The 19,754-nt window shown below is 35.7% G+C and overlaps 1 protein-coding gene across 7 annotated transcripts in view; it reads left to right on the top strand.

Moving 5' to 3' along the window:
* Positions 1–19,754, top strand: part of GPC5 (glypican 5) — a 584,277-nt gene that overhangs the window by 108,911 nt on the left and 455,612 nt on the right. For all 7 annotated transcript variants that reach the window (XM_086880902.1, XM_086880903.1, XM_086880901.1 and 4 more), the window contains 2 exons: positions 147–280; positions 4,292–4,417. In XM_086880902.1, coding sequence (XP_086737028.1) covers positions 147–280; positions 4,292–4,417 — 260 coding nt within the window. The remainder of the gene's footprint in view (positions 1–146; positions 281–4,291; positions 4,418–19,754) is intronic.

The raw sequence follows: 19,754 nt of genomic DNA, 5'->3' as shown, positions 1-19,754 counted from the left end.
ACAGTATTACATAGTATGATAATTATGTTCTTCGTCTTTCTTTCTTTCTTTCTTGTTAAAATGTAGTGAAACTGAATTGAGAGATGAGTAACAATTGTTGCTTACATGTGTTCTTTCCTTCTTCTTTTGGCTTTTTTTTCTTTTAGGTGAATAAGATATGTGGTCCTCCTGTAAGGAAGCCTAAACAGTCTCCAGGTTGCTCCTTTGATCAGAACAAAGATAATCAAGGCTTGAAGATGTTCTCCAGAGACAGTGAAGAAACACTCACCAACAGAAGAAAGTAAGACATTAGTTTTACAGCCAGAAAGAAAGAATAAAGTAAGCCATTAATTTTACAAGGGAGTAGATTATGCTCAGTGCAATGGCATGCATTACTAGAGAATAGTCTCCAAAGGAAGAAACATTTTAGCAACACAGTCTACTCTGTTACATGTTGGAGAGGGAAATTTCATGGCTAGATTTTGTTTTCAGAAGTAATGGACATACAGCCACGGTCATTTGATGTGGTTTAAAATATTTAGGAGGGTGGATAACATTGATAGAATGAGTGTTAGCGCTATGTGTAATTTTTTGAATTACATTTAACTTTACATATCAGCAGGCATTATTAAATCTGACAAAAAGTAACTGTAGCTTTTTACAGAAAACTGTTTGTACAAGCTGATAAGACAGAAAAAATGAATTACTTTTCTTACATACCTTTCTGCTATAAAGAAAGAGACGAGTAAGCATTTGGGACTAAATCTTGAAAGCCTTGTTCAAGCAAGAGCTGATGAATTTTTTTCTCTGGCTCTTTTGTTGGTATTATGAATTGAAGTGACTGCAGAGGCCTGGAGATTTCATTTAAACCTGGCTCAGCATTGCAGGGTGGACTTTGTGTAACTGTGTGAGTTAGGTGTTTGAGCTGCCATTACACTCTCTGGAGAGGAGAGCTCCCCACACGTCTGCAAACATCCAGTGCCACTCAGAAATACCCTGGGGTATCCCAATGGATTTTCTCCTGCTGAGAAAGATGTAGGTGTCCCATAAGTTTTATCACAGAGTTCAAGCCCGACAGAGCTGAAGAAGTGTTTGGAACATATTCTCAGACACATGATGAGACTACTGAGGATGGTCCTGTGCAGGGCTAAGAGTTGGACTCAGAGATCCTTGTGAGTCTCTTCCAAATCAGCAGATTCTGTGATTCTGCGATTGCCTCCATCTTTCTGCAGATATTTTAGGTAGTTGAAGGAATCTCAAAGGCCAGTCTATGTTTAGACAAGTTAATGAGGTTTTTAATGACTGTAAGAAGTAATAGCACTGTAAGGCATTAGGAGTGTTGGAGTTAAGATTAAAGGCTCCATTATGAAAATAAAGCACGAAGTTAAAATCAGGAATTTCATTTCTGTCATAATGTTTGCTAAAATACAGAGGAGTTTTCTTTGTCCTCTTTTTTCCTCTCATTTCACTTTGTAGTGCGGAAGGAAACTGAAGTGAGAGCATTGCAGGGAATAATTGCTCACTCCTGATGTCTGGAGAAGAAAAAGTGCCTCTGAGCTTCAAGGCAAACTATTCTCAGTTCAAGGACCTTCAGTTACTAAGTAGTAGAGAAAGAAATCACAGTCTAAAATATAAATGCAGAGTTTTGAAAACATTTGTGGTAACAGAAAGATATGCAAAAAAGAAGTTTTCTTTATCCAGCAGAGAAGTTTTTTCAGGGAATACCCATTAAACAGGTGCATGTTTCTCAGTTACATGTAGCTAAGCAGGTTCTTGATGTTTTCTGATTGGTAACCCTCTGCAAAACACAATACCATATTCTAGATTCTCACTTAAACCAGGACTGTTCCATGTTTCAAAGCACAGAACACTGGATATTCCTATCTGATATCATCTGCAGCTGCTACCTCCTGGATCACCTCCTTCCTTATTAGTCACAACCACTTTACATTTCACTTTATATTCCCATAGCAACTGTAAGAACCTCACATGTAAGTATGACTTCAGCAAGTGCTTGCAGCTTGCTCTTAAGGAAGTGCTCTTCTCTAACTCCACCTTTATTACCTCCTTTGGTGTTTCTGTTTTCCAAATGCATGTCCAGATGAAAGTTTACATTTTAGAGTACATGCTGGGCTGCTGCTACCTGTACTTCTCCTGAATTATTTTCACCATTGGACCTAAACTGGCATTTTCTGGTAGTGTTTCGTACAAGAAGCAGAAGAAATTTCTTTGTTCTTTTGATGCCAAAAAATAGTTAGATGAATTTTAAAAAATCCAAGCAAACCTTTCCATCTCAACATACAAACTTGATAATATGCAATGCTTTTTTTTTCTCCAGACCTTGATACTGCAGATACCTTCTAGTGCAGAGGATGAAATTGTAAAATAAACAAATAAATAAATAAAAGAACATTTCTGAATAAACAGATAAAAAGTGTCTTCAACTTCCACTGACTGTAATTGCACATTTGTGCTCAGCTGCCTATAATTACATGCTATCTGGTCTAGAGGATGATCATGTGGAAATTGACATTCATACCATTTGCCCTTCTAACTGCTTTGGTCACACATCAACAGGGACTGAAATCAGTTATTACTTCTCTATTAAATTTAGTTTTGCCTTAGGATGTATTTGCTAATAAACTGAATGGCCTTTCTGTTAGAATGCAGTTTGTGACTGAGATAGATATTATGACAGCTATATTTATTTATTTTTATTTCTTCTTCAGAAGAAATTCCAACTGTTCATTTTGAGAGGTCTCTCTAAACAGTATTTTTCACCCAGAATATTGACAGAAAGCATAGACAAAATCAAAATCAATCCAGTCAGTGGCATTTGGAGGGAAATTGCAAACCCACTGTGCACACTGGATTAAATTTTGGGTGTGGGGAAATAAAGTATATAACTATTCATGTCTAGGAGAGTGTGCATGAATCATATTTAAAACCTAATGCACATAGGCAATTATATGATGCATAGTCAAAATTGACCCTACATGGTATTTTTCAGACCTGCAGTTTTAGAATTAGTAGGGCACTCACATCACATTTAATAGACAGAGTAAATCAAAACCACTGTAGTTTGTCTAAAATCTTTGCCCTGTTACATGAAAGAACGTATGGCTTTTTAAATGATGGAGTGTATAAATCACTGATGTTTTATCTGGTTTAATTTGAAGTAAACAATACTGAACAAAAAAGTTCCCTATAGCATTTTAGTCCTGTGGTGACTGAATATAGGGAATTGTATATACTATTTCTGTCATTTTTTAACAACTCCAGACACTATAAAAGTTAACATAAAGTGGAGCTTGCTGGGTTACAGGGCAATGAGTACAGTATTTGGTGTGGCTTTTCTTTGTGCCTGCAGGTCATAGATAACTCAGTAATGTGTCATGTTCCATTCCAGAATGAATAAGTATTGTAATTTTTCCCAGTAGGAAAGGGTCTCCCAGAATGAGATTTTCAAAACAAAAATAAACAATTTGTATTAAATATCACAATTGTGTTAAGAACATACCAACTAAAAAGTAATTCATTTGTTTTGAATTAAGTACAAAAACTTCTCATTACCTTGGGGTATTTTGAAAATTATTTAAAATAACAATACATAATTTATGAGCTGCCAGCACAGCACATGGTAGAACTGATACAATCCTTCAGACAGTTATTTAAATCTTAAATAATAAATACTAATAATACTAAATAATACTAATACTAAATAAATAATAAATACTAATAATACTAAATAATAAATAATAAATAAATATGTAAATACTTAACACCTACATCTAAAACCCATTTTACCTAAATCTTGAGTTGCTGCATAACTTAAAAAAATATTTTTTGTAGTATTTGTAAAGATATGTGGGAGATTTCTTGTCAGCACTTTTGAAAAACAGGAGACATTCATATGCACTTGTTTTTTTATTTGCTGTTCTTTTTTTGGAACATTTTTTTGTCTGTTTGTCCAGCTATAATATTGCAAACTGTATCACTGCAATGCAAGAAAATTTTAAGTTGAAAGAAAATAGTTCCTGTTCCAAAAAGCATATGTGAAGCAGGGTTGGTTTTTTTTGTTTTTTTTTTTTTTTTTTATTTGGCATAAATTGGGAGTATCAGCTTTGTAAACTAATGAAGCATATCTAAAATAACCAAACTCATCTATTGACAGATCAATTTAAACTATCACTGGAACCACTGGAGTGTAATGGAATAAACACATTCCTTATCTTTTAGAAATGCACAGCAGCAAGACAGCCTAATGTTGTTGGTTGGCACTGACAATTACTTCTCGTGTTCCCGTGTGCAGAGAATTTATCAGCCACCTCCGTCTCTACAGAGCCTTTTACGGCAGCCTGGCGGATCAGCTGTGCGGGAATGAGCTGGCAGCTGCTGATGGACTCCCGTGTTGGAATGGAGAAGATGTCGTAAGAAGGTAGCTTTCTGCCTCACTTTTGTCTTTTTTCTCTTGCAAGTCACGTTTCGCTAAAACAGCTTCTATTCGAGTCGGGTAAGGTGTTTCCCTGTGTCTGTGTCAAGATTAGTTTGAAAAATAAATAAATAAGCACGAGTTCCCTTCTCTCAGGAGTCACCTCTACACAGTCAAGAAAATCTCCCTACATCTCTGTTTAGGAAAAAGAAAAAAAAAATTCCAACGTTCTTCAGACATTTTTCCTTCAAATTTACAACATCTAAACTTGCACTGGAAAAGAAGCTTGGTTGGCATTTACAAAATACAATTGGACAAAAAGAGTATGTATTTTTGTTTGAGTTGGTCTTCATAAAGTGCTCCTTTTAATGCAGTGTGTGGTAATGGACTCAAGCTTAAAACCTTCTCTGGCTGTGAAGTGTGAAGTATGAAGTAATCTCTTAATATATATATGTTTTCCCATGAGAGAATTGAAAGTTAAACGTGAAGATAAAACATTTTAAAAGTGAAACACGTATTTTTTTGATATATGCAGCAGCTTGGGAGACATCATTCAGCAGCAGTGGCAAAGAAGAGATAATAAACTGCTACAGTCCTAGATGTGTGTCTCTGGAGTCAATATATTACACAGCTTATAAAACACTAACATTTTTGGATGGCAGAAAGATTTTCAGAGAGCTGATCTCTGTTTTTGCTTTATTGCTTTGATCACTAAAACAAGTATTTCTCTGAGCAGGAAATCCTTTCCTTCCTGGTGACAAAGAGCAAAATATTGAAAAGTTCATTGCAGTTAATTGTAATGTAAGTCATGATGTTAATGTGGTGTGTATTAGTAGGTAGTATCAATGGTCATGTCAAAGAAGGCTGTGAGGAGAGTTAGTAAAGTGTGAGATAGCAAATAGAGCAGTGGACAATATGCACCTTTAGGTATCTCTAAAAAGTTAGGTAGGAGCTGTCATTTGGTGATTGATACCTAAGGGAACTTAATGGACATCTTTTTAGCAAACAGCTGCAGGCCCACTTTTCTTTATCTTCTTGGGCAGTCCTGTGCTTTGGCAGCACCAAGGTCCAGTGAGTGGTTGATTCCCTTGACAGTCTCACAACCTTTGTCCCAGGATTTCAACAATCTTCTGAAGATGCCATGTTCCTTCTTTAGGTAACTGTATTTGAGGTTTAATCTCAACTGTACCTCCTTGGTTTTGTTTTTCTGACCAATCCCTGGTTCACTTAAAGTATTCCTAGAAAATATTTCAGTAACAATATAAAGTGAGGGTCTTGTAATTACAGATTTCCCAAGAACAAGGTTATTCTATTATTACTTTTGGCTGCTTATATACTTACTAATAATACATTAGATATTTCCAAACCTATATTATATTATAGTGTAGTATAGTATAGTATTATACTGCATCTATTATTATGTTATATGATTATACTATTACTTTGTTTATACTATTATACTGTACTGTTTGATTTTGATTGATTAGACACTAAGCTCCTGATAAAACAAACATTCTCTAAATTTTCTAAATTCATAGTGTTCTTTAAAAGAAATTTAATACATATGCTAATAAATGTATATACACATATGCTTATATAAATATATAATACAATATATATTGCATACAATATACATACAATATACTTATTATTGGATCCACCCAAGGATATAATGGGTGACAAAAGCACTGTATCTTGAAAGAAAGAAATAACACTTTGGTATTAGTTTAACTTAAAAAATTCCTTATCGAAAATATTTTGTCTTTGTATGTATATATAAAGTATATATATTTTTATATTTTTGGTCAGCAAATGTCAGTGTCATCTTTCTGAAAGAGCTGAGTTGTAGATAATAGAAGTACAGAATGATGATTAAAACCAGAAGAGCAGGAAACTCTGAATTGCTCTAGATTATCGAATGGAGCTGAGACCTTCAGATTAGTTCCTACATCTCAAGACCTCTGATTGTACACTAAATATATTGTGGCGCATAATCTCCTGCTTCGGTATCTTTATGAAGGCACTCAGATCTGTCCTCTTCCACCCCTTCACTTTGCCTTCTTATTCAGTCAAAATGCCCTTTGTTCAATTGTATTTGTTTATGTTCTTTTGTCACTGAAGGGGAAAAAACTGACCTTCACTTTGACCAAGATAAGGGTTTTTTTACAACTAGTATTATTATTACAGAAGTGATGACCTAGGGAGAAGTGTCTATTATTGGCTTTTATAATAGCTGGGATGCATAGCAAGCATTTAAAATATATTCTGCTTAAACATTAGCAAGAGTTTCCCAGTGTCAAGGACAAAAATCAATAGTTTTGTTGTCCAGCATCTACATAAAGAAGGATTTTGACGAATAGGCTAGGCAGGCACTGAGAAATGATGCAGCCAAAGCTGATTTTTCGTAGCGATATGGAGATAAATTAGATAACTTCTTAAAATCTCCTTTAGCTCTATGATTCTGAATCTAGGATTACCTAAATCCTGTGTTGCTCAACTTCTATTGTCATGATCCCAGGATACTGTGACATTTTAGAAGCAATAATGACTGAGCATCATTGCTTTTCTCTCTAAATACTGAAGAACCTGTACACTCACTATCTTTACTCTTTTTTTTTTCTCTCCTCATCCTGCCTTCTCACTAGCATAATAATATATAACAATAATATAATAATAAATAACAGTATTGATGAACTTATCAGTGCATCTCACCAGTGTTTCTGGCACTGATGGGGGAAAGTCTACATTGTTCAAATTAGTTAAAGACAAATAGATTTTATCTGTTTTGAGATTCTTCATTCTTTCCATCTGTTTTTGCCTTCTGTTTCAAAAACATGTGCCATAGCTAGCTGCTGATGACTGAAATTTGGGCTTGACATGAGAAAACAATATAATGAGCTGTGTGTTGTTGGTGTATCAGGACCCAAGGAGATTGCTTAGACTGCTTGCTGTATCTGTGTTTCAAGCTGCAAGTAGAAAAAAGCCCTGGAGACAGAAGACATGAATGGGGAAAAAAAAAAATTTTTTGCAGTTCTTCATTTTTCTTTTTTGTGCATCTTTCTAAAGGAAGCATTTCAAGGGTTTTAACACTTACAATATTGGATATCAGTTAAATCTTATAACCTTTGCCTTCTCTAATGCTATCCAAGAGATTATCAAGCCTGGATGGGAAAAGGTCAGAAAATGAAGAAGGCTGTTATTGAAACGAGAGCTTACTTAACAGTTTACATTTCATATGCTTCAGCTGTTCCATTTTTGGTTTAAGCCTTTTTTATTTTTTTTTCCCATATCACAATGCCATCGAAATATGGCCCTTGATTCTGCAATTATAGAAATTGTTCTGGATCTAGCATTTTACACAGGAGTCTCATGCCTTCATCAAAACCTCAGAATTCCCACGTTCCTGCATTCAGGCCTGACAGGATCAGTAGTGGCCAAGACTTGAGGCAGCAAGACCACTCTCATGAGGTCTGTGTCACTTCAGCATGAGGGACAGGACATCTCAGAGGAATCTTCAGCCTCCCTACTGCTGTCTTACCCAATTGTGTGACTGCAGTGGTCTAGCATCAAATCAAAATTCAAACTTGGCTTTCAAAGCCACAGCCAAGTGTTGTGATGAAGTACTTGGAATTTAGTGTTACAGGATTCATTAGGTTCAATGAAAATGAGGAACTGAAATTAATAAGTTATGCACTACCAAAGCATATGAGTTTGGAATTTCAGTGGCATCTTAGCATTAAAGCTAAAATAACGGGAGCTATGCAAATAGACTGAGATTGTTCCACTTCACAAACATAAAGAGATTTAACTGACATTTATACAGCTTTGGTTGTCCAGAGAGCTGGGCTAGAAAGTGAAGAGAAATAAATTAAAAATACACAGAGGAGAGCATAGTATGTACTGTACTTTTTGAGACCAGAGACTTAACTGAAATAAAAATAGATATGAGTGAAAAAATAGTAATATTTTATATGTTGAAGGATTCAGGAGTAATGGAGATTATTGAAAACAGCTAATCAAGTTTTGAAGGAAGAGTTTCATATAAAGCGCATATCTGAAGTATCCAAATTAAGAGAAATTAAACAGCATGATTGATTTTAATTGCTGAGCAAATTGTTAAAAAGTAATTATAATAAGCATCTCTCATCAAATAAATGCTTAGCTTTAGCACAGCTCTTAGGCTGGGGTAATTTTATCTTTTGATTCTTAAACATTCTGAAACTACTACAGTCCTGTTGCTGTTCTTACCCAACAAAAGAAGGTAAATGGTGATATAATGGAAATCAATAAATTGGTTTCAATTTCCTTCTATTTGAACTAATCATCACTTTTAAAACAAGGAAGAATGTAAAATACCATTAAAGGTACCACTTGACACCTATGCAAAAGATGTGCCTGAGCAATTAAAAATGTAGGAACAGCCCATTATGGCTCTTACTGTTTTGCCTAGTAGGCTGCTGCAAACAAAGACCAGCAACAGATCATAGAGAAAAAACAATGGTAAGCTTGTACTTCCCCAAAATATACAAATTTGCAAATGCCTGACCCAGAACTGTGGACATTCAATCTTCCCTTGAACTCAAAAACCTTCACACTACTAGCTTTCCACAAGAGAGACAGAAGTTTTCAGATACCAAAGCACTGAGTCAACATAGAAAAGACATGAACTGGCATAAGATCCCATGGTTTATAATAACTGTGGGATTTGTTTCCTGTTTTGCCATGAGTTATAACAATAGAAGTCATTCCTGCTTTAATATTGGTAATAGCTGTTCTCGGTATATGCTTAGATAAATCTCATCTTGCTTCAGGATGGAATGGATTTAATTACATAAAATCAGCAAAATATGTATTGCATTTGATAACCTCAGAATAAGAGTTCTACTTTTCCTTTTGTTTGCTTGAGTAAATATATCATTTTCTGTAGTGTTTGCCCTAGAATCATTGCACTTGTTTGTCATGCACAGCAGAGGCTCTAATAGAAGGGTTCTGACAGTGGGTGAATTAATTTCTATTAGGTTGGTAATAATTTACAAATTGTATTGACTTTTAAAATTAAAAACATGATTACCACCATGTTAAATAAACTGTAGCATTTACAAAGTCACGGAAGACTGTTCAAAGGTAGGTGTGAGAAAGAACAGTAACAAAGAATATTCCAAGTTCGAATTATTGCATCATCATGCCTTCATTTTGGAAGGTCTTTCATTTTACACAGTCATGGAAAAATAGGCCACACAATTTAATATAAGTGATCTGATGACTCTTAAAGGTTTTCCAAGTGAATTCAGGACTACTTTACTACACTTTTTAGCATGAAAGAATGGAGGCAGTAAAAAGAAAAATCTATTGTCTCCTTTTTGTATAAAGGTTCATATTAAAACCAAGGAAAATTCATGCAGGAGATTTTGATGCATGATTCAAAAATAAACCTTGCATAGAATAAATACCTGTGAATCATAGTAGATTATACTAGACAGAAAGTTTGTGCCCAATTGAAGTTCTTATAAAAGAAATATGCTCTTTCTAAATTCAACTTAGATATACAGGTTGTCTTTCAAATAGTAAGTTTAGTGATATTTTACAGTGAGGCTTCTTTTACACAATGATACTCTGAAACATTTCATATTTCTAAACCCATATTATTTATCATCTCTAGCCATGGCAATTTGATACAGCAGCCCTCACTGAATTACTTAAACAATATTTTGGGTTGTGAAATCTTGTCTATGAGGTCTTCTTTCACTGTAGTGCCCACAGCAGTTTTCTATAAACTCTTCCAACTTTACGAGTCCAGAGGAGAAACTTCAGTGTAATGATGTTCAGCACTGCAGCATTTGCAGATGTTCCTTTCAACCTTTGTATTGTTATGTAACATCTGCTGAGGACTTTTTCTCTTGACAGCTACAGGTCAGATTTTCATTGAGCATCCTGCACTGACTGTGAAAATGTGAAACTGTGAAAGCTATTGAAACTTAGATTGTGCTGAGGGTTTTGCTTTTTACAGATTTTTACAGATGATGTGGATACTCAAGCAGGGTGCCTTTAAAGGTCTGAAAATTGGTTGGGAGTCTTATGTGAAAACCACTAATTTTACCTTAGTCTTATCTTGAAAGTTTGCAGAAAGTTCTTCTTTATATAAGAAAACTTACCTTTATGTAGTCCTATTTTGATGAATATACTGTAGATTTTTAAGTGTACAGATTTATTTTTATTGTCATTTATATAATACAGGTGGTAAAAAATTGGTATTTGTGTAGTTTTATTAATGCATTAAAAAATTAGTTATTATTTTTTCTAGAAAGAAATGTTATTCTTTCCAGTTGTATCAAATTTTTCTTGCTGCTTTTGTAGTCAAAAGAATCATTAGATCCTCTCTGATGAAGTAAAACTAATCTGCCATTTAGAACTGTGAGTCTATGAGCATGTACTTCAAAATATCATTTTGTCCTTCTTAATAAAAGTTGTGGTTTCTTATCTTCTTTAGCAGCTCATCTTCTACTTGTATTTCTTTAGAATTGTATGATTGGAAGCACAAATTGGCTTATATTCATTAAAATGACAATTTTGTTCTGTTTCCATTGTAACACAGCATTTCTAGGTTCAAAGTTTTTTAGCACTAGTCCACATGTGGGCTCTCAGCAAAATCAAGCTACATTAATGAAGACTGTGAATTTAGAAATCAGTAATATTAGCTCATTCTTTTTTTTTCTCAGTTCACTGAGTAACCCAAACTGAAGTCACTTTAATTCAGAAGGAATTTTAATTTTTAAAGTGTAGTATCCCACACAGAAATTTAATGAGGCAACCCAGTTAATGCCTACCTGCTATGAGTGCTTCTGTGACAATTCTCTCTGAAAAAAGCCTGAAGCAAAACCCAGTGAAAAGGACATAGGTACACACATTTATTCCATGCTGCAGCCTTAGTAAATGATCCAGTCAAGCACTGATGTGAATAGTTGCATCCAAATCAGAAAGGTTTTCATGTTATGTAGCACCAAAGATATCAAAAGTTATTCTAAAGAACAGATCAAAGCAGCTGAACTGAGTTACTACATTCATGCAACAGGAGACTGTACAGATTTTTCCTAAAAACATGTTTTATACCTATTAGACAGAGGAAGGTACTAAGAAGCATAAAAGCCAGTCCAATTTCACAATGAGTTGTCTTTCTTTCAGAATAAACAAGATGTCTCTGCTACCAGCAAGACCTTCCTTCAAACTTTTGGGAATCTTTATGCATATTTGAGAAAATCTCTTGGATGGAGGGGTTGGATTCTAGTGTACTGTTGTGTCATAAGATGTAGCTTCTCCTCCTAAGTCTGAGGAGTGAATCTCAGTCATGTTAATCACATTTATATCTTGTGTTGATAAGAGCTTGCCATGTTGAAACTTGTGTTATTCTTGATCTTATATACTCCAGGTATTTGTGTGATAAATACTCCAGGTATTTATCTTGTTTTTCAAACGAGAATTTTTTACCAGTTAGTTCAAGAGCTGATAACTAGGCTCTGCTCCCTCTCTGAAATTATAATTGCTTAGTAAAGGAATATATTTATAGTGAAAAAGAATTGAGTCAAATAGCCAGAAGTTGTTTATTTGCCTTGACACCTGTGAGGAATGTAAAATTATAATTAATTTAGCTCGTTTCAGTCAATATAGTTAATTCTTTTGTATTCATATGTTGACAATGCCATATTTGAGTGCACAAGGAAGTGTCCAACAATTTGAGTGTACAACTTCATTTTTTGGAGTGAGATTCAACTGACTTCTATAGCTATGCAAACATAGGCATCTGATTTGGACTTGTGTCTGTGCAGTCAATGGAGAGAGACACATCCTACTTAGTGCTAGTGGACTGGCTGTTTCTAGCCACTGTAATCACTTGGGAGTGTGCAGCAGAGAGTGATTGCATAGCTTAGATCATCTGAATCTTGTCCTCAAGAACATATAAGTCTGATGGTGAAACATTTGTACCCTGAGGGAAGATTGTCACAATTTAACCCCAGCCAGCAGCTGAGTTCCACACAGCCACCTGCTCATCATCCCAATAGCAGGATTGGGGAGAGAATTAGAAGGGTAAAAGCTAGAGAACTCAGGCATAAAGACAGGTTAGTAGAGAAAGCAAAAGTCACACACACAATGGGCAGGCAGGTGTTCAGCCATCTCCAGGAGAGCAGAGCCCCATCTCATTTAACAGTGACTTGGAAGGCAAAACACCATCACTACAAATACCCCCCTTCCTCCTTCTTCCCCCCCTCCACTCTATATACTGAGCATGATGTCCTATGGCCAGTAACTAACCCTTTGGTTAGTTTGGGTCCCCTGTCCTGGCTGTGTCTCCTCCCAGCTTCCCATGCAACCCCAACTTCCTTGCCATCATGGCAGTACAGAAAGCAGAAAAGGATTTGACTCTGTGTGAGCCCTGCTCAGCAATAACAAACACATCTCTGTATTATCAACCCTGTGTAGCACAAATCCCAAACGTGGCCCCATACTTGCCACTGTGAAGAAAATTTGCTCTACCCCAGTTAAAATCCACTGGGTTAAATAACAAACATATAGAGACAATTCAGAGCATATTTCACAGCTACCAAATGGAAAGTACAGAAAGGGGTCACTTCCACCCTGTGCCTCAGGAAGCTGTAGTTACAAGTGCACCACTGTCCACCACCCTTAGCTATTATCAGAAAGCAAAAACTCCTCAAGTTTTCTGGACTCCAGCTAGAGCTCATTGATCTGGTGTTCCCTGCTTCCTTTCATATTCCTCTAGGCTCTGAATTCCTCTGTAGAGAGCGCCTGTGTGGCAGATGCTTCAACAGTGCTATTGGAACGGTTCACAGTGGTCGATGCAGCACACACAATGAGTCAAGCAGATGCTCGTGACAAGAAAAACTCTTGTCTCAGCTGTGTACACAAATTGTACTGGAATACATGAAGAGAAGCCATATGCAAAAAATCCTACAGTTGTTCAGATGAGCAGTTTTCTCTAATAATTGCATTGATCCCCAAAATGTTTTAACTGTTTGGGATTCATACTGAGGGTTTTTTTTCCCCCCTTTTTCCAGAACTATTAAATAGACCTTGAATAGAATAGATTATCATTTCAGAGAGAACGAAATCTTTCTCTAGGTACAGAGCAGCTTATGTCCTAGAAAAACACCTCCTGATAAATAGGCACTGTATCAAGTTAGTTTTTCTCATTTATATGTGAGTTTGAAATTATTCTGAGCTTATGTATTTTAACTTGTGTGGATATAATACTCCATCACCTTCACCTTTCTGCTGGCAATTAAGAGATACAAATACATAGTGTAATTATGTTCCAGGGATTTTTTTTTCAGAGAAAATATATTCTGTATTTTAAAGAAATCAGAGACACAGTCATTGTGGGGATTTTTTAACCTTATTTGTGTCTTACATTTTCTTGCAACTAGTTCAAATGAGTTTAAAAATCATTCTTATAAAAAATTGCAGAATTGTAGCCACAATGCCTGTGCAAAACCACTTATGAGAAGTCAGCATTAGTTTCCAGCACACCTAATGCTAACTTTAGTTTACATTTCATTACATTATTATGATCAATGGGTGGAGTGGGCTATATTAATACTTGCTGAACTGCACCAAGTCTGATTAGCCCATAATCAATTACCCATGTTCAGAGCTGCATTGTTTTTTTTCCCCCACATGTTCATAGCATTGCAAAGTCAAACAGCAACAGGAGAAAAATCCCTTGTTTTGGTGGTCCTGCGGACAGAGCTGTTCTGTCTTTTGCTGTATCCTACGTTGCCACCCAGTGGAGAAGACTGTAACTTCTCCTGGTCACCATCCCAAAAGTGAGAAGACTTACCATGGGACCATAGATTGTCCTGAGTTGGAAGGGACCCACAAGGATCATGGAGTCCAACTCCTGATCCTGTGCAGGACACTCCAAGAATCACACCATGTCCCAGTAGTGTTGTCCAAACACTCCTTGATCTCTGGCAGGCTGGTGATGAGATCACTTCTTACTCCCTGCACAGTAGCCCTTTATTCTGCAAGCAAATCCATGGGTTGGTCTTTTTGGGGAAACATTGATATTTTTGTTGTTTTCACTTTTTCTGGTATTTGCCCCTTCTCTCTATATATTTGCTGAGTTTGACCGGTGTGAAAATGTCATATAACATGGAACAACAGTGCAGTTCCATTTACATTCATGTAAAAACTGATCAGTGTGGCAGTGGATCAGAGCTGTGATTTGCAACAGTGCTTTATATTTTAGGGGAAAAAAAGATACCTTGTTTTCACATTCCTTTAAGTTAAGCTATGTGCTGTTAAAATCTCTTCTAACACAAACATCTTTTGGCCTTAGGTATGTTTTTACAAGCAGCTCACAACTTTGAGGAAAGAAAACAAACCACCCAAACTACAAACCTGTTTTTCACTTCATATTACTGAATCTTCTGACTCATTCTGTTCTTATTTAATCGAAGTGTTTTCAATTTCTGTACAAAGCTAATATAGGCAAGTTTTGGCAGCCACTGGTATATAAGTAGAGTATCATAAGGAAATAGTCTGAGTATTTAGCAAAAGGAGGGCAGAAGAGAAGGTTGAATTACAGTGCAGGAAAAAAAAAAAAGGAAGGGCACTGATGACTGATGGAGGTCATGTGGATGGAAGACAGTGACTAGTAGCTTCCACATCTGAAGAAATCCCTGAATAGCCATCACTTGGCCTTGGTCCACATCCCCAACAGTGTCCAGAGGAGACCAATTAGAAATGAAGAAAGATATCTGGTAATTCCTTTGTCTTTGGAAGTCTGTTGTAGGCCATTGCTGTGACAAAAGCCAACTTACCAAACAAACAAAGAGTCCTTCCTTTATTTAGAAAGATTCAAATCAACGGAAACTCAATGTCTTCAATTGTCCTTCATATTTTCAGCTGAAAAGAAAGAAGCCTCTTTATCTAGTCTGATACCTGGTATCTCTCAATTTTTCAGTTTCTTCCCCCAAAGACTTTATCAGGAGTGGGAAGAAGAGGAGAGCAGGGCTGATTTTACCCACAAATGCTCCTGGAGGGTGTTAAAACTTATTGTGAGATATTATGCTTCTTTAAAGCCCTCTTAACATCAGCATTCTGCTTTTATCAATCTTGTCTTACCATCTTTGATGAAACCAGGTTGTAGCAGGTAAGGCAGAGACTTGGGAGGATATAAAACCTATGTCTCTGTATTTTTCTCATTGTCTGCAGTGTGAATGAAGAAAACCAAAAAAACATGCTAGTACTTATAATTTTCAAGGTAAAAATATGCATGAACTGCTGCAGTTCAGGATTCCAATGGGAAAAAGAAAGATAATATTTTTTCACCTTGTGTGTAGAATTTCTATTGTTAGTCATGTCTCAGGAACACAGAAAAGCTTGCATTAGGAAGGGACCTGTGGAATTGCTTGTACAAGTTCTGTAAAAAGTCAAGGCCATAGATTAGGATATCAGGACACTGTTAGGATGAGTAGCATTTTCAGGGGCAGATATTTTGCTAATTTTTATAGCAGCCTATTCCAATGTTCATCTGTTCAGGTGCTTTTTCTTTTCATATATCTTCACAGCCTTTCCCATGAGCAACTTGTGCATGTTAGCTCTTGTTCTGTCAGTGTGCATCCTTGTGAAAAGATTATACCCTCCTTCTCTGTACCTAAAATTTAGGTATCTTTTTAAATTGTGTGGGGCGATCCCATCTCAGCCTCATCTGTCCCAGGCTGAATAAAAACAATTCATTCATCCTCTCTTTATATGTCAGGTTTTCCAGCTCTCTTAATATCTTGGTGTCATCTTAATGGATTCACTTTTCTTTTCAGGTCCATAAAGACCCATATGTTGTCATGACATTTGCAATTACGGTTTTGGTTTGTGTTATGTCCTTTTTTCCTTCCCTGCAATGCTCTGTCTGGAGTGTAAGTTGGGAAAGGTAACAAAAGCACAGTCTGAAATCCACTGCCCACCCTTAAAATGACCTCTGTCATGCTTTGGATATAGATCTGAGTATTTTTCTAAGATCAGTCATTTTATTATTCTATTTTATTTAATTTCCAGAACTAGTTACATCATTATTCAGCTTTCAGACTATTTTTATTCTTACATATTCTTGAAGATTGTATAATCAAAGGTGTGTAAATTGTGGTTAGATATTATTAATGTTTGATACACAGATGTATATAAGAAATGATTCATAGAAAAATAAACATTCAACAGCTAAGATGTGGGAGAATTCTCAGACTAGAAAAAGAATCCCACCCATTTTAAATCCTGAGTATATGTGCAGGAACTGGAGACAGATTCATTCCTCCTAAATGATGGATCTTTTTATTGTCTTTCTACTTGAAGAATCAGATACAAATGCATCTACAGTAGCATTTTAATTTGGATCAGGAGTGTGCTTTTGACATAAATCTCTCAGTCATCTCTAGTTCAGTTCATGTTGTGGAACAGACTTGGGCCAAATAAACAGGATTCCTTTTAGATGAAACTAAATAGTAAGGTGTACCTGAAGATCACTTCTAACACACCCTGATTACTGATGGGATAAAAATAGATCTAATCAAGTATTCTCTCCCCCACAGATATCTGTAGTGTAGATGTTGGCCCCTAAACATCAAGTTCTGACAGAAAAAAAAACCCCGTAAATCTGGGGTTACATAATTTAGCTACTTGCTAATATTGGACACAGCTTGGCTTGTTATGGCTCACCATAGAGAGTTGTGCATGTTTGGGAGGAAGGTAGACTGGTAGTCCAGTGTACCTGTGTACAAAACCGGTGTACAAAACCTGCTAAACCTGTGTGCATGAGGTGAATAGTCTGTATTTCATTAAAAAAAAAAAAAAAGGAGGGTCAACATGTGATATATTTGTATTCAGCCTATATTGCCTGTTCATTATTCTAAGGCTAATTATTTTGATGGATTATATAAAAATTAACACACTTTTTTTTAAAAAAAAAAGAACCTTGTTGACACTTGTATAGAGAAGGGAATTGTTAAATTATGTGCTTGATATAAGGGCTTGTGATTGTTTGAAATAATCAGGTTTATAGCAACACAAACCTCTAATGAGGCATGATGAACTAGGACAACTACTTCAATGGAGGAAAATAAAGTGAAACACACTTCCTTCAAACACAGTACATGCTCTGTTGTTTCAGTGGGACAATCATCATGTACAAAGCAGTGTATTGGGATGTTTTTCAGCCTTAATTGCCCTGTCAGTTACAATTAGAGGTGTTAATGTAACTGTGAAATGCTACAAATTACTTGTGGCTTTTGCTCCTTATGCATTCTCAGCTTGTCTTGCACAAAAGGATATCAGAATGACTGAGATCTCTTGCTGAGCCTGTTATTAAGGTTTCCTTGTTCTGCTCCCTGGATACAGTTATTCACTCAGTGTGGGTTCAGTATTATGGGTGTAAAGATGCCTGCAGCAGAATGGAACCTTTAAACATAAAGGGAAAAAACCTTTATGTATTAGGCATTTCTTCTGAAATAGCTGAAGCTATAACAGCAATTTTTATAGCTGTACTGTTTAAAAAAATTACAGTTTTTACAACCAAAGTTGTTATTGGTATGAAATCATATAATTTTCAAGATCTTACAGGTGCTTAGTGATTTATAGGGTTTTGACGTTATTTTTCTTTTATACTTGAGGAGCCAGATGTATTTCAAAATCCTGCCAATGTGATCGTCTAGAACAAAGAGATCATTAGAAATTACCCAGAAATTTTTGACTCTTGGAGGAAATATGAACTTGAAAGGGGAGGTCTGAGGACTGTATTTGCTAGTCCTCTCATTCCATTAAGCAGTATCAAAAGCTTATCTGGTCCAACACTAATAAATAAACCAAAGAGGACAAATCAAATGGACAATGTGATACTGTACTCTGATAAGCAGAGAAAAAGAAGAAATGCAGAGGATTCACAGAAGAGTGGCCAAATGCTCTTGGTAGGTTAGATTTTATTTTCTTCCACTACTGAAAACTACTGAGTGCAGCAGTCATTCAGTGAACTAATAGACTTACTTCATCTTGTTTTGAAACAGCTGCTTTGCATTTCTGCAGTCTTAGAGATTGCATTGCCTTTTGAAAGGGCAAATGTCTCTGACAGTGGATTAAACTCCCTAGTGTTTACTTCAGAGCTGGAAAAAACCTCACACTGCAGGATGGTTTTATCCTATTGCCTGAATCTTGGAACACTGAATAAATTGTACACAGCCAGGGACGCTTCAGTTTCATGACTGAAATGATGGATGACTAAGTAAAGTGACATATGTGTTCAGATTTGAAATATATGTACTGCTTAGTGAAAGAACTTAAAATATAACTCATCATTATTGTTTGTTTATTTGGATTAAAAACTGATTACTGAAGCCCATTATTTATAAGGTAACATTTTAAATGGGATTAATCCAGATTAAATAGTTTCTCCTTAACGTTTTTGTTCTTTTATCTGTGCAGTATAAGCATCCTGGTAAAATAAATGTAAAATTTAAACACTGTAAAGCCTGCCTATGTTTTTGAGGGGAGATGTCAGTATTTGAAAATATTTTGAAAATAGGAGAAAAGTCTTTAAAGTCTTTATCAGTCTTCAAAGACATGAATGTTTTTCAAAAAGGCTTTTTTAATTCTCTTAGATATTTTGAATTTTTGAGGCCAAACGTGTTTGTATGTTAGGGAAGTTTTTAACTTATACCATTTTCCTCAGCAATTGAGGAAATGAGCAATTGGCTAAAGTTATGCAGTGATTAAAAACTGCCATAATCGTTTATAACAATTCTTTAAGCCATGAAAAACAGAGATAAAATTGGCAACTGCTAAGACTTTATTTTTTGCATAATGACAAGTATAGATTCTTTTAGATATGGAATGACCCTGACTTATGCACGTGTATTCTGTGTCTGTGTGTGTGTGCTGACAAGTTCCCAAAGGAACGTTCTGTAAACTGAAAGCATTAATGTGTTCTCCAAGCAGACTAAAAAGATTGTATCACCAGTATGTGACATAGTATGTAAATGAAATTGAACATGATACTTACCAACAAAAACTTAATTAGATAGCCATGTCAGTCCCATATATGTGTGAATATGTGTATGAACTTGGAAAATTAAAGACCATGTAGCAAATTTGTTAGATCTACAACATGTAGTAATTGAAATTGCCTAATATTGTAACTTTTTATATCATAGAAGTTCGATTTTCAGTACTTCTTAGCCATAGAAAGTGTATAGAAAGAGGGTTTGACTGCAACAGTACCACTATCTCCACAAATACAGATTATGAAATGTTTTTCTTGCTGAAGGGAAATGTTTCTCAAATTGGAATT

This window comes from Cyanistes caeruleus, chromosome 3 (genome assembly GCF_971803275.1).
Source record: "Cyanistes caeruleus chromosome 3, bCyaCae1.hap1.1, whole genome shotgun sequence".
Classification (NCBI taxonomy): domain Eukaryota; kingdom Metazoa; phylum Chordata; class Aves; order Passeriformes; family Paridae; genus Cyanistes; species Cyanistes caeruleus.
This window is presented reverse-complemented; position numbering and strand designations above follow the sequence as displayed.